The 14653-nt window shown below is 36.9% G+C and overlaps 1 protein-coding gene across 1 annotated transcript in view; it reads right to left on the reverse strand.

Moving 5' to 3' along the window:
* CCDC7 (coiled-coil domain containing 7) overlaps positions 1-14653 on the reverse strand; it is a 245984-nt gene that overhangs the window by 190664 nt on the left and 40667 nt on the right. Inside the window, exons 7-8 of the mRNA XM_057304764.1 lie at positions 8646-8707; positions 7520-7576 (exon numbers count right to left, since the gene is read on the reverse strand). Coding sequence (XP_057160747.1) covers positions 7520-7576; positions 8646-8707 — 119 coding nt within the window. The remainder of the gene's footprint in view (positions 1-7519; positions 7577-8645; positions 8708-14653) is intronic.

Raw genomic sequence — 14653 nt, forward strand, 5'->3', positions numbered from 1 at the left:
AGGATACAGATAAACAATTTCATGACATAGAGGAAGTAATACAAGAGAAAACGAGAAGGTAAACAAAGAGATAGAAATCATTTAAAAAATAGAAATTTTGGAGTTGAAGAACACAATGAAGACACGATGAAATAAATAAGGAACAACAAGAAAAAGTGGGACTACATCAAACTAAAAAGTTTCTGCATAGCAAATGACAAAATCAACAAAATAAAAAAGCATGCTATGGAATGAGGAAAATATTTCCAAACCATATGTCTGATAAGTTAATATCCAAATATATATTTTTAAATCCAATTAAAAATGGACAGAGGACCTGAATAGACATTTTTCCAAAGAAGGCATACAAAGAGCCAATAGATACATGAAAATGTGCTCAACAACACTAACCATCAGGGAAATGTAAATCAAAACAACAATAAGAAATCATCTCACACCTGTTAGAATGGCTATTATCTAAAAGACAAGAGATAACAGCTGTTGATGAGATGTGGCGAAAAAGAAACCCTGGTGCACTGTTGCTGGGAATGTGAAGCGGCACTGCCACTGTAGAAAACAGTACGGAGGTTCCTCAAAAAATTTAAAATAGAACTACTGTATGATCCAGCAATCCCATTTCTGGGTATATATATAAAGAAAATGAAGTCACTGCCTCAAGGAAATAGCTGCTCTCCCACATCCACTGCAGCATTATTTACAATACAATAGCCAAGACATGGAAACAATCTAAAAAATGAATAAAGAAAATGTGATTGATACACACACATATATATAAATGTATACATATATGTATACACATATACATAAAATGGAGTATTATCCAGCCATAAAAAAGGAAATCCTACCACTTGTGACAACACAGATGGACACTGAGGACATTGTACTAAGTGAAATAAGTCAGAAAGAGAAAAACAAATACTATATGATCTCACTTACACATGGAATCTAAAAATATTGAAAAAGAAACGGAGTAGAATAGTGATTTCCAGGAGCTGTAGCATGGGGGAAATGGAGAGGTGTTGGTCAAAGGGTATACATTTTCAATTATAATATGAATAAGTTCTGGAAATCAAATGTACAACATGGTGACTATGGTTAGTACTGTATTATATACTTGAAAGCTGCTATAAGAGTAGAACTTTAATGTTCTCACCATAACAACACTAACAACAAAATGGTAATTACATGAGACACAAGATGAATAAACTACCCTTATTGTAGTAGGCATTTTGCAACATATACATATCAAATAATTTTGACCACCTTAAACTTATATATGTCAATTATATATCAACAAAGCTGTGAAAAAAGAGTTTAAGGGTATGCAATCCATAACTTAGATAAAGAAAAGCTATTTTTCAAAGTAATTGTGCCAGGCACCTTGGTGGCTCAGTCAATTAAGCATCGCCTTCGGCTCAGGTCATGATCCCAGGATCCTGGGATTGAGTCCCACATGGGGCTCCCCACTCAGCCAGAGAGACTTCTCCCTCTGCCCATCCCCAACTTGTGCGCGTGTGCGCTCTCTCTTGCAAAAATAAATAATTTTTAAAAAACAAAGTGTGCCAATGTACACCTCACTCAGTGTACATATGAGGAGTTCCTGTTGGTATATACCCTTGTTAATACTTATTGTCACACTTTTTAATTTGACAATCTGAGAGGTATGAAAGAGTTTCCCACTGCGGTGAATTTGCAATTCCTTGATTATTCAGTCTTACTGGCTATTTGGATTCCTTCTTTGGTTAAATATCTTTTCTTTTCTTTCTTTCTTTCTTTTTTTTTTTTTTTTGTCTGCTTTTATTGAAATAATTGTCCTTTTTTCTGGATTTAAAATAGTTCTTTATGTCTTTTGTATACTAATCATTTGACAGTTTTAGGTATTCAAAAATCTCTTTTTCCACTCTGATTTATTTCTGATTTCCTGATAGTATGTATTGGCAAACAGAAAATTTTAATTTTAACATAGTTAACTTTATCATACTTATCCCTTATGACTGGTACTTTTATGTCTGGTTTTAAAAATCATTTTCTTACCACATAGTAATGAGGATATTCTCTTAAATCATCCAAGAAAATATTTTTACTTTTGCCTTTCATATGTAGGTGTTTAATGACAGGGAGTGAATTTTTGAATATGTTATGTTTTCTCAAATTTTATTTTCACTAGTATCCAAAAAGATGAGCTTCCTACAGATAAATTTAATGAAACTTTACAATAACTTTTTTCAAAAACTACAAAACACTGCAAAAACAAATTAATAAAAACTTAAAAATGGTGATATAAACTATTTTCATGTAATGAAAACACCAAGTTAAGAAAATGTTTGATTTTGAGTTTATTTTTGTATATAGTATAATAAAGTAGTCCAGTTTCATTCTGCTGCATGTGGCTGTCCAGTTTTCCCAACACATTTGTTGAGAAGACTGTCTTTTTTCCATTGGATATTATTTCCTGCTTTGTTGAAGATTAATTGACCACATAGTTGTGGGTTCATTACTGGGTTTTCTATTCTGTTCCATTGATCTATAGGTCTATTCTTGTGCCAGCACCATACTGTTTGGATCACGACAGCTTTGTAATGTAACTCGAAGTCAGGAATTGTGATGTCTCCAGCTTTGCTTTTCTCTTTCAAGATTGCTTTAGCTATTTGGGATCTTTTGCGGTTCCATACAAATTTTAGGATTGTTTGTTCTAGCTCTGTGAAAAAGGCTATTGGTATTTTGATAGGAATTGCATTAAATCTGTAGATTGCTTTGGGTAATATAGACATTTTAACGATATTTATTCTTCCAATTCTAAATGTTAGAGAGGAAGCCATTAAAATCCTAGAGGAGATACAGGGAGTAACCTCTATGACATCAGCTGTAGCAACTTCTTACAAGACATGTCTCCTGAGCGAAGGGAAACAAAAGCAAAAATAAACTACTGGGGCTCCATCAAAATTAAAAGCTTCTGCACGGTGAAGGAAACAATCAACAAAACTAAAAGGTAACCTTTGGAATTGGAGAGGATATTTGCAAATGGCTTCTTAGATGAAGGGTTAGTATCCAAAATATATAAAGAACTTACAAGACTCAACACCCAAAAAGACAAATAATCCAGTTAACAAATGGGTAAAAGACATGAATAGGTGTTTTTCCAAAGACACATAAAAACATGCTCAACACCACTCATCATCAGGGAAATGCAAACCAAAACTACAATGAGATATCATCCCACACCTGTTAGAATGGCTAAAATTAACAACACAGCAAACAACAGGTGTTGGCAAGGATACAGAGAAAGAGGAACCCTCTTGCACTGTTGGTGGGAATGCAAACTGGTGCAGCCACTCTGGAAGACAGTATGGAGGTTCTTCAAAAAGTTAAAAATAGAACTACCTTATGATCCAGCAATTGCACCACTGGTATTTACCCAAAGAATACAAAAATACTAATTCAAAGGGATACATACACCTTGATTATCAACCAATAGCCAAATCATGGAAAGAGCCCAAATGCTCATTCACTGATAAATGGATAAAGAATATGTAGTAAATAGATGAGACAGATAGATAGATAGATAGATAGAGACAGATGATAGATGATGATAGATAGATGATAGATAGATGACAGAGTATAGATGATAGATAATAGATGATAGATGATGATAGTTAGATAAAAATAGAGAATTATATACAATAGACTATTTCTCAGCCATGAAAAAAAATGAAATCTTGCCATTTACAATGACATGGATGGAGCTAGAGACTATTATACTAAGCAAAATAAGTCTGTCAGAGAAATATGATTTCAACAAACAAAACCAACAATCATGGGGGGGAAAAGAGAGAAAACCAAGAAACAGACTCTTAACTATACAGAACAAACTGTTACCAGAGGGGAGGTGGATGTGGGGATGGGTTCAATTAACTCAAAATGGATCATAGATTTAAATACAAAATCCAAAAATATAAAACTTCTAGAAGATAATATAAGAGAAAATCTAGATTACATTAGGTTTGAAGATGACTTTTAGATACAACAAAAGCACAATCCATGAAAGAAAAAACTAGTAATTTCAATTTCATTAAAATTTAAAACTTCCATTCTACAAACGGTACCATTAAAAGAATGAAAAGAGAATCCAGAGACTGAAAGAAACCCTTTGCAATTATCTGACAAAGGGCTTATGTCCACAATACACAAAGAACACTTAAAACTCAACAACAAGAAAGCAAATAACCCAATTAAAAATGGGTAAAATATCTGAACAAATACATCACCAAAGATGGCAAAAAAATATGAAAAGATTCTCAACATCAGATATTACAAATTAAAACAATGAGATATCACTAAATAACATTTAGAATGGCTAAAATCCAAAATTCTGACAACACCAAATGTTGACAAAGATATAGAGCAACAGGAATTCTCTTTCTCATTGCTGGTAGGAATACGAAATGATGAAGCCCATTTGCAAAACAGTTTGGCAGTTTCTTACAAAACTAAACATACATTTACTATATGATCCAGCAATTGCCTTCCTTGATATTTACCCAAATCAGTTGAAAAACATGTCCACACGAAAAACCTAAGTTTGCTGTAGCTATTCTGTAATTGCAAAAAATTAGAAGCAACCAAGATGTCTTTCAATAGATAAATTGATTAAACAAACTATGATACATGCACACAATGGATTATTATTTAGTAATAAAAAGAAATTAGCTATAAAACCACAAAAATCATTAAGCAGAAACCTTAAATGCATATTGCTAAGTAAAAGAAAGACTGTATGAATCCAAATATATAACATTCTTGGAAGGGCAATACTATAGAGATATCAAAAAGATCAATGATTGCCAAGGACTCAAGTGGATGGAGGGACAAATGAATAGGTTGAACATGGGATTCAAAACAGTGAAACTCTTCTGTATGATACTATAAAGGTGGATACATGACATTATACATTTGTCAAAACCTATAGAGCTCTATAGCACAAAGATTGAACCCTATGTAAACTACAGAGTTTAGGTAATAATATATCAATATTGGTTCATCAATTTTAACATAGGTAGCACATTAATGCAAAATGTTAATAAAACTTTGTGCAGAAAGTAGGAGGCAGAGAATGGATATATAGGAACTCTGTACTTTCTGCTCAATTTTTCTATAAATCTAAAACTGCTCTAAAAAAATTAATTCCATAGGTGCCTCAGTTGGCTAAACATCTGCCTTGAGCTCAGGTCATGATCCCAGAGTCTCGGGATCAAGTCCCGCATCCAGCTCCTTGTTTAGTGGGGAGCCTGCATCTCCCTCTGCCTGCCGCTCCCCCTGCTCGTGCATGTTCTCTCTCTCTCTGATAGATGATAGATGATAGATAGATAGATAGATAGATAGATAGATAGATAAATTTTTTTAAAAAAGTTAATTCTATTAATTATGAAATGAAGCAACATCAAAATTAAATAGTGGTATAAAAGCAGAGTAGAATACAAAGGTAGCTTTTGTCTTGTTGATTAGGCTATGGTATCAAATAGAATTTAGAGAAAAGGAAGAGAAGAGAATAAAGTTTGTCTGGTAAGATGAAAAGGGGTACTTTTAACAGAAAAAAAAGTGTATACAAGTAAAACTGAACAATACTGAGACAGCAGATCTATACCAAAGGAGCCCAGGGACTGAGGCAGCGGCCATGGAAAAAGTTAGCTCGTGAATACAGAGAACAGATTGGTGGCTCCTAGACATAGGGGGTGGAAGTGGGGTGGGCAAAATGGGTGAAGAAGGTCAAAAGATACAAACTCCCAGTTATAAAATAAATAAGTCATGGAATGTAACGTACAGAATGGCATCTAGAGTTAATAATGCTATATTGCAGGGGCGCCTGGGTGGCTCAGTCGTTAAGCATTTGCCTTCGGCTCAGGGCGTGATCCCGGCATTCTGGGATGGAGCACCGCATCAGGCTCCTCCGCTGGAAGCCTGCTTCTTCCTCTCCCACTCTCCCTGCTTGTGTTCCCTCACTCGCTGGCTGTCTCTCTCTCTCTCTCAAATGAATAAATAAAATCTTTAAAAAAAAAAATAATAATGCTATATTGCATATTTGAAAGTTGCTAAGAGAGTAGATCTTAAAATTTCTCATCCCAAGAAAAAAAAATTCTTGTAGGGTGTGGTGATAGATGTTAACCAGACTTACGATGATGATCATTTTGCAATATATGCAAATATCATACACTTGAACGTAATGTATATCAATTATACCTCAATTAAATGAATGAATGAAGAAAGAGACAGAAAGAAACAGACAGAAAAAAGAAAAAGAATATTTTTAAATCATCACTAACATTTCTACTATTATATTTTATTCTTTTGGTTTGGTTGGAAGATATGTTCTATCAGCCCATATGGGGGCATAAAGACTTCTGGTTTTGTCCATGATAGAGCATCAGAGACTAGAATTATCCTTTCACCTTAAACCAATTAAAATCTGGATGAAAATATGTGAAAAAGCAACATTCAGAAATTGGAAAACAAAAAGTGCAAGGCGGTAATCTCTGACAGAAGGAAAACAAAGGAACAAAGCCCTTTGATAACCCCATCTTACTTCCTGAAGTTTCCAGGACACAGCATAAGAAAGGGGGACCCAAACAGAGTCTATTGTTGTCCTGTAGTTCAGAGACAAGGTTTAGAGCTTTGGAAGCCCCAAGCAGCTAGAATTCACAGGGCATAGTATTAGAGAGAAGACAGCTGCACAGATAGAGAGCGAGCTCCATAGATGTACAGAGGGTTTCCCCTTGAGGTAGAAAGAAGCTTTCACTATCCACTCCAAAGCTCTAGATACTTTTCTACCCATCTAGTCATTCAGGACTCTCTTGGACCAAAGGTGTCTACAGAACTTGGGAGTTGTGTGGCATCAAGCTGCCCTTAGCTTAAATATGGCAACATTAGTTGAAAAGCTGAAGTTGAAAGAGGGCAGGATTCCCATCAGCCTTTTCCAACCAAATCTTATTTTCCACATCTAAATTGTATTCTATAGCATACATTACATGATTGCTTCAAAATTCTTTCCAGTACTAAGACATAAGCAAAGTAATTTCTCCCTTCTGTTGATAAGTAGTCAGAAGATTAACATATTAGTTCTTACAGCCTTTTATATTCATGAACTGACAGGTATTCAGCTGTTGTCAAGGAATTAGTGCATACGAGATGATCTATAATTCATAGAAACAAAATCTACAAATGACCTCTTAAATTTATCACTGTTCATCTCAAAGGCCTGGCACTCCTGAAACATTTCAGTAGCATACTCCAATCAAACTAAAAATCCTTCAATCCAAGTGATAGCCAGGTAGTCCTCAAAAATGAGTCTATTTTTTGTAGCATGTAGCCTTAACTAGGAATTTCAATACTTGCTGGATAGCCAGTTCAACTATATGGCTCCAAACTTCAGGGAATCTATGTTATTACCATAATAATTACTTTAAATTATAGAAATTAATGCACTCAACAGGTTAACACAATAATGCTTAAGCAAGTGGACACTTACGTGGATCAGTTGCAGAAACATCTCCAAATTCTTCAGTTGAGTGGGTTTTTATGAATTCTGAAATAATAGTAAGTTCGTCATATATTTCAAATATTAATTATATGTATTGAGTTTAAATTTCATAGTTCTTTTTTAAATAACTCAGTAAAGAGAAAGAAAACTCTAAGAAAAACAATAGAACTGCCAACACTAGAGATTCTCCCAGTCAGACAACAAATGGTAATTAACATCTGAATGAATGTATATAACTGATACGAACTCATCATCGTTTTCTCAACAACACCTGTTTTTCCTCTTCTATTCTCTTAGTTAATGTTACCAAGATTTAATCTCCCTTCCTTTCATATCCAATCACCAAGTTTTGCCCATTTTACCAGTAAATTTCCTCAAATCTGCCTTTTCTTATTTATGTTCTAATATAAATATGCACTTATCATACACCTAAAACAGAGCAATAACTTCCCTTTCCTATTCCTAGTCCCCAAATGTAGCTTCTACAAATGGCCTGAATAATCTGTCTACAACTGAATCCAACAATGCCACTTCCCTACAAAAAGTCTTCAGTGATTTCTTATTATATATGAAAAAAAATTCCTTAGCACACCATCCAATCCCTCTGATTGGCTCTCTCTTACCTTATCCCTACTTATTGCTTCACATTCTAATACCATTCTACTTGTAATTCCCTATTCATGCTGTTTGTTCATGCTACATCCTCTTTGTAAAATACCAGATATCTCCCTTCTTCACTTGACTAAATCCTACTCATCCTTTAAGGTTGCAATTTACTTGGGTTGAACAAATTGGCTATCTGTGGACTCACTACAAATTACACATAACTTTTATCATGTATTACACTATACGTTAAAGTGATGCATGATGTGCTTGTGTCCTTACTAAGTTATGTATTTTATGGTGGCTAACAACCAAGGTTCATTTGTTTTGTACAACTCCCAGAATCTGAAACATAAGAACTTTTATTGAAAATATCATACTCACTACTGAATACCTCTTTAAATGTGCTATTGTATAATTTTATGGCTATAAATTTTTAAATGTAAGTCTCAAAATGTTAATGTAATGTAGAAAACCCTATAATTGCTTAACATGTATAAAATATTATCACCTTCGATTATCTGCTGTACAGCTTCATAACTATGTACTGCTCCTGGTGAACTCTCACTATCCCTGTTAAAATTTTAATAAGTACAACATTTATTTATTATCAAAGAATAAGAGTTTAAATTATACTTAAGACATAGAATATATGTTCTAGATATATGTAGTTTGTAAAATAAAATTTAACATAATCTTTACCCTTTATTCAGACACTAAGGTAAATTAGAATAATTGCAAGCAAATAAGTATGAAAGTCACACTATGTAATTCTATGAATGCTATATATTCCATGAATATAATTAGGTATACCAACAATATTAACAACAGAATTAACAAAAGTAAATTGAGTAGAAGCATGAGATTTCTTTTAATAGTGTAATTGTTAAGAGCACAAGTTCTAGAGCCAAACTGCATGGCTCAAAACTTGTTTTACCTGCTTACTAATTTATGACTTTGGGTAAGTTTCTTAATTCCTCTGACTTACAGTTTCTTCATCTATTAAAATTGGGTTATAGAGTACATACCTCGTAAAGTAGTAGTAAGGATCCAACACATGTAAAGTTTACAAGGAAAATACCTGTACACATCAGACACTTAAATTTCAGGTATTACTATTAATACATTGTCTGAAACAAATTTTGTGCCTCACAATAGATAGCTCAAGTGAATCTGAGCCTCTGAACTAAGGATCTAGTTATACAGCACCTACTGGAGCCAACTCCAGTGCCACTCCTTTCATTTCTTTAAATCTAGTCATTGACAGAGATATAAAGCAATTGCATAATAAATAGTCCCTCCCAATTACTATTTTAACACTATAAAATAAAGGGGTTTTGTATATGTCTAATGCAAAAAAAAAATGGCTATAAACTTTTATTTGGATAAGTTACTATACCAGATATAGTTGGCAATAACAGAATACTAGGGGAACAAAAGTGTTGATTTAATTCAGATACTCATAAAGTTACACATATTTATTTACTGTTTATATGCGATAGGAAATATGTAGATGTGTGTGACTAGTTCTGAACTTGAGGAAATAGTCTTTCCAGGGAGACTTACACAGAAATCATTAATTCATAATACAAAATTACTAGGTACAGGCATACATTATTTTACTGTGTTTCACTTTACTGCACTTCAAAGACTACATTTTTTACAAATCAGTTTGTGGCAACCCTGCATACAGAAAGTCTATCAATGCCATTTTTCCAACAGCATCTGTTCACCTTGTGTCTCTGTGTCATATTTTGGTACTTCTCACTATATTTTAAGCTTTTTCATAATTATTATATTTCTTGTGGCTATCTGTGATCACTGATCTTTGATGTTACTATTGTAATTATTTGGGGGTACCATAAACCACATTATTCACTTAAGCCAAAGCATAGTTCAGACAGAACTCTTCAATTCTATGAATGCTGAGAGAGGTGAGGAAGCTGCAGAAGAGAAGTCTGGAGTTAACAGAGGTTGGTTCATGAGGTTTAAGGAAAAGAAGCCGTCTCCATAACATAAGAGCACAGGTGAAGCAACATGTGGTAATGCAGAAGCTGCGCAACTTATCCAGATCTAAGATGCTCAATGAGCGTGCCTACACTAAATGACAGATCTTCAATGTAGACAAAACAGTCTTTTACTGGAAGAAGATGGTGCCTAGCACTTTCATAGCTAGAGAGAAGTCAATGCCTAGCTTCAAAGCTTCAAACAACAGGCTGATTCTCTTGTTAGGGACAAATGCAGATGGTGACTTTAAGCTAAGCCAGTGCTCATTTACCATTTTGAAAATCCTAGGGCCTCTAAGAGGTTGGAAGATGATGGCAGAGTAGGAGAACCTGAGGTTCACCTGGTCCCATGAATACAACTAGATAACAATCAAATCATCCTAAATACCCCAGAAATCAACCAAAAAACTGGCAAAACAAACTCTATAGCTAAATGTAGGGAAGAAGCAGGAAGGAGAAGAAGGCAGGAACTAAGGAGAGAAACAGATTGTGGCCCTGTGATGGGTAGGGAGCTCCCGTCATAGAGAAGGGCAAGAGACAGACTAGAGTCCGTATGGGGAAGATGAATCCCAATAGCAATTGCCTTGAAAAGCAAGGGGGGCTGAATTTTGTGAGTTCTTGCAACCAGCAGGGCTTGAAACCTGGAATTTTAAAGATCAATTGGCTTGGCTGGGAGAGACCCTGGAGGGCACTGGGGTTACTCTTAGAGAAAAGGCAGGGTAAACAGCCTGTGAACATACAGCATGGAAACAGTGATCTGAAGAGTGCCTGGGGCACACAGTGGGGAGGTTATTTGCTCATCTCCCACCATGTCCCAGACAGGCAGTGTTCACAGAAAGAAACCTCTGGGAACAAAAGAACTGGCATGAACCATATCCAAAACCTTCTGGATACTGGGAAAACAGTTCTAAGAGGCAAGTTTATAGCAATAAAGTCCTACCTCAACAACAACAACAAAATCTCAAATAAACAGCCTAACCTTACATCTACAGGAGCTAGAAAAAGAACAACAAAACCCAAAACCAGCAGAAGGAAGGAAATAATAAAAAATCAGAGCAGAAATAAATAATACCAAAACTTGGGTCTGTCTCTGAGGATCTAGACCTGATGCTGAAGCTGGCTCCATCTCAGGACTGTGACTGGGATCTCTAAGATTTTGACCCCATATCTTCAAGTTCCCACCTTGATCCAGACATCATCAACCCTGAACCTCTGGTATGTATGTATGTATGTATGTATGCATGTATGTATGTATTTGAGAGAGGCAGAGCAGGGGGAGGGACTGACGGAGAGGGAGAGGGGATTTGACTCCACTGCTGTGCGGGGGGGGGGGGGGGGGGGGGGGGGGGGGGGCTGATCCCAGAGCCCTGAAATTATGACCTAAACCAAGGTCAGATGCTTAACCAACTGAGCCTATCAGGCCCCCCTGTTCCCCTGGTTCTTGACCCAGTGTGCACCTCCGCCCCACCCAAGCCCCAGACCTGGACCCCCCACCCCGCCCCCGATTCAGGCTCACTGCTACACCCAAGGTTCTGCCCACTAGTCCCATGGTGCTCGCTACATCTGCCAGCCCTCTCCGACCCTTCTCCTGCCCCGATTATGCTCAAGCCTTCTGTCGCTGCTCTGGACTGAGCCAGCACTGCCGCACCCACAGCGGCAAGAAGCCATACCGCTGCCCGACTTGCAAGGAGTCGTTCAGCCCTGGCGCCATGCTGGCACAGCATCGAGGCATCCACACCGGCGGGAGGCCCAACCCGAGGGCCACCTGCAGCAAAGCCTTCGGCAGGCACTCCACACTGCTGAAGAACGGTGACGGCCACAGCCACAAGAAGACGCAGCGCTGCCCGGTGTGTGTCAAGGCCTTCAGCACGGCTTTCTGCTAGCACAGCATCTGCGCATGCACAGCAACCCTCAGCCATGCAAATGCCAGGTGTGCGCCAAGGGCTCAGGCAGGGCTCAGCATTGTTGAAGTACCTGCGAGTGCACAGCGGCGAGCAGCTGTTCCCATGGCTGCAGTGCGGCAAGGCCTTCAGCCAGAGCTCAGCACTGCGGCAACACCAGTGCCAGAGCGCTCGCGCGCGGGAGCACGCGCACACACACACACACACACACACACACACACACGGCAGAGCGCCCCTACCGGTCTCCCCACTGCCGCAAGGCCTTTGGCCAGAGCTCCAACTTGCTGCACCACCTGTGAATCCACACCAGCTAACGGTCCTATTCCTGCCCCCACTAGCTTCTCCCTGCTGCAGCACCTACATATGCATTCTGGAGTGTGCCCCCTACTGCTGTCAGCTCTGTGGCAAGGCTTTCTGACAAGCCTCCAGCCTCACCAAGCACAAGTGAAAAAAAAAGAGAACTACAGGCCAATATCTTTGATGAACACAGTTGCAAAAATCCTCAACAAAATACTAGCAAACCAAATCCAACAATACATTTAAAAAAATCATTCACTACAATCAAGTGGGATTTATTCCTGGGTTGCACGGTGGTTTAATATTTGCAAATCAATCAACATGATACATGATATCAGTAAGAGAAAGGATAAAGAAACCATATGATCCTATCAATAGATGTGGAAAAGGCATCTGACAAAGTACAGCATCCATTCATGACAAAAGCCCTCAACAGAGTAGGTTTAGAGGGAATGTACCTCAACATAATAAAGGTCATATATGAAAAACCCACAGCAAATATCATACTCAATGGGGAAAAACTGAGAGTTTCCCCCCTAAGGTCAGGAACAAGACAGGGATGTCTACTCTCACCAGTTTTATTCAACATAGTACTAGAAGACCTAGCTACAGCAATCAGACAACCAAAAGAAATACCAGGTATCAAAACTGGTAAGGAAGAAGTAAAACTTTCACTATTTGTAGATGAAATCACAGTCTAAATAGAAAATCCTAAAGACTCCACTAAAAAACCTGCTAGAACTGATAAATGAATTCAGTAAACTCACAGGATACAAAATCACTATGCAGAAATTTGTTGCACTTCTATACCCTAATAATGAAGCAGCAGAAAAAGAACTTACTAAAACAATCCCATTTACAATTGCACCAAAAATAAAAAGATACCTAAAAATAAACCTGACCAAAGAAGTGAAAGACCTATACTCTGAAAACTGTGAAACACTAATGAAAGAAATTGAAGACAACACAAAGATATGGAAAGACGTTCCATGCCCATAGACTAGAACAACAAATATTGCTAAAATGTCTATACTACCCAAAGCAATCTGTAGATTTAATGCAATCCCTCAAAAATACTAATAGCATTTTTCACAGAGCCAGAACAAAAAAAAATCCTAAAATTGTACTGAATGATCCTGAAATGATCCTGAATTTCCAAAGCAATTTTGAAAAAGAAAAGGAAAGGTGGAGGTATCACAATTCACACTTCAAGTTATATTACAAAGCTACAGTAATCAAAAAGTAGATGCTGGCACAAAAATAGACATATAGATCAACAGAAAAGAATGGAAAACCCAGAAATGAACCCACAGTTATATGGTCAATTAATCTTCGGCAAAGCAAGGAAGAATATCCAACAGGAAAAAGTCAGTCTCTTCAACACATGGTGTTGGGAAAACTGGACAGCAACATGCAAAAGACTGAAAAGGGACCACTTTTGTAAAGCATACACAAAATAAATTCAAAATGGATTAAATATCTATACATGAGACCCGAAACCATAAAAATCCTAGAAGAGAATATAGGCAGTAATGTCTCTGACATTGGCCATAGCAACTTCTTATTAGATATGTCTCCTGAGGCAAGGGAAACAAAAACAAAAATAAACTATTGGGACTTCATCAAAATAAAAAGCTTCTGCACAGCAAAGGCAACAATCAACAAAACTGAAAGGCAAGAGATGGAATGGGAGAAGATATTTGCAAATGACATATCTGATAAAGGGTTAGTATCCAAAATATATATAAAGAACTGATACAAACCAACACCAGATAAAAACCAAATAATCCAATTTACAAAGGGGCAGAAGACATGAACAGACATTTTTCCAAAGAAGGCATCCAGATGGCCACAGACACATAAAAACAAACTCAGCCTCACTCAGCATCAGGGAAATACAAATCAAAACTACACTGAGCTATCACCTCACACCTGTTAGAGTGACTAAACTCAACAATACGAGGAATAACAGCTGTTGGTGAGGATGTGGGGGAAAAGGAACACTCTTGCACCGTAGGTAGAAATGCAAACTGGTGCATCCACGGTAGAAGACAGTATCGAGGTTCCTCAAAAAGTTAAAAATAGAACTATCCTGTGATAGTTCTATTGGATATTTACCACAAAAATATCAAAAAATTCAAAAGGATACATACACCAATGTTTACAGAGCATTATTTACAATAACCAAATTATGGAAGCAGCATAAGTGTCCATCAGCTGATGAATGGATAAAGAACAAGTGGTATATATACACAATAGAATATGATTCAGCCATCAAAAAAAAGATCTTGCCATTTGCAATGACATGGATGGAG

This window comes from Ursus arctos, unplaced genomic scaffold, assembly GCF_023065955.2.
Source record: "Ursus arctos isolate Adak ecotype North America unplaced genomic scaffold, UrsArc2.0 scaffold_30, whole genome shotgun sequence".
NCBI classification, from domain to species: domain Eukaryota; kingdom Metazoa; phylum Chordata; class Mammalia; order Carnivora; family Ursidae; genus Ursus; species Ursus arctos.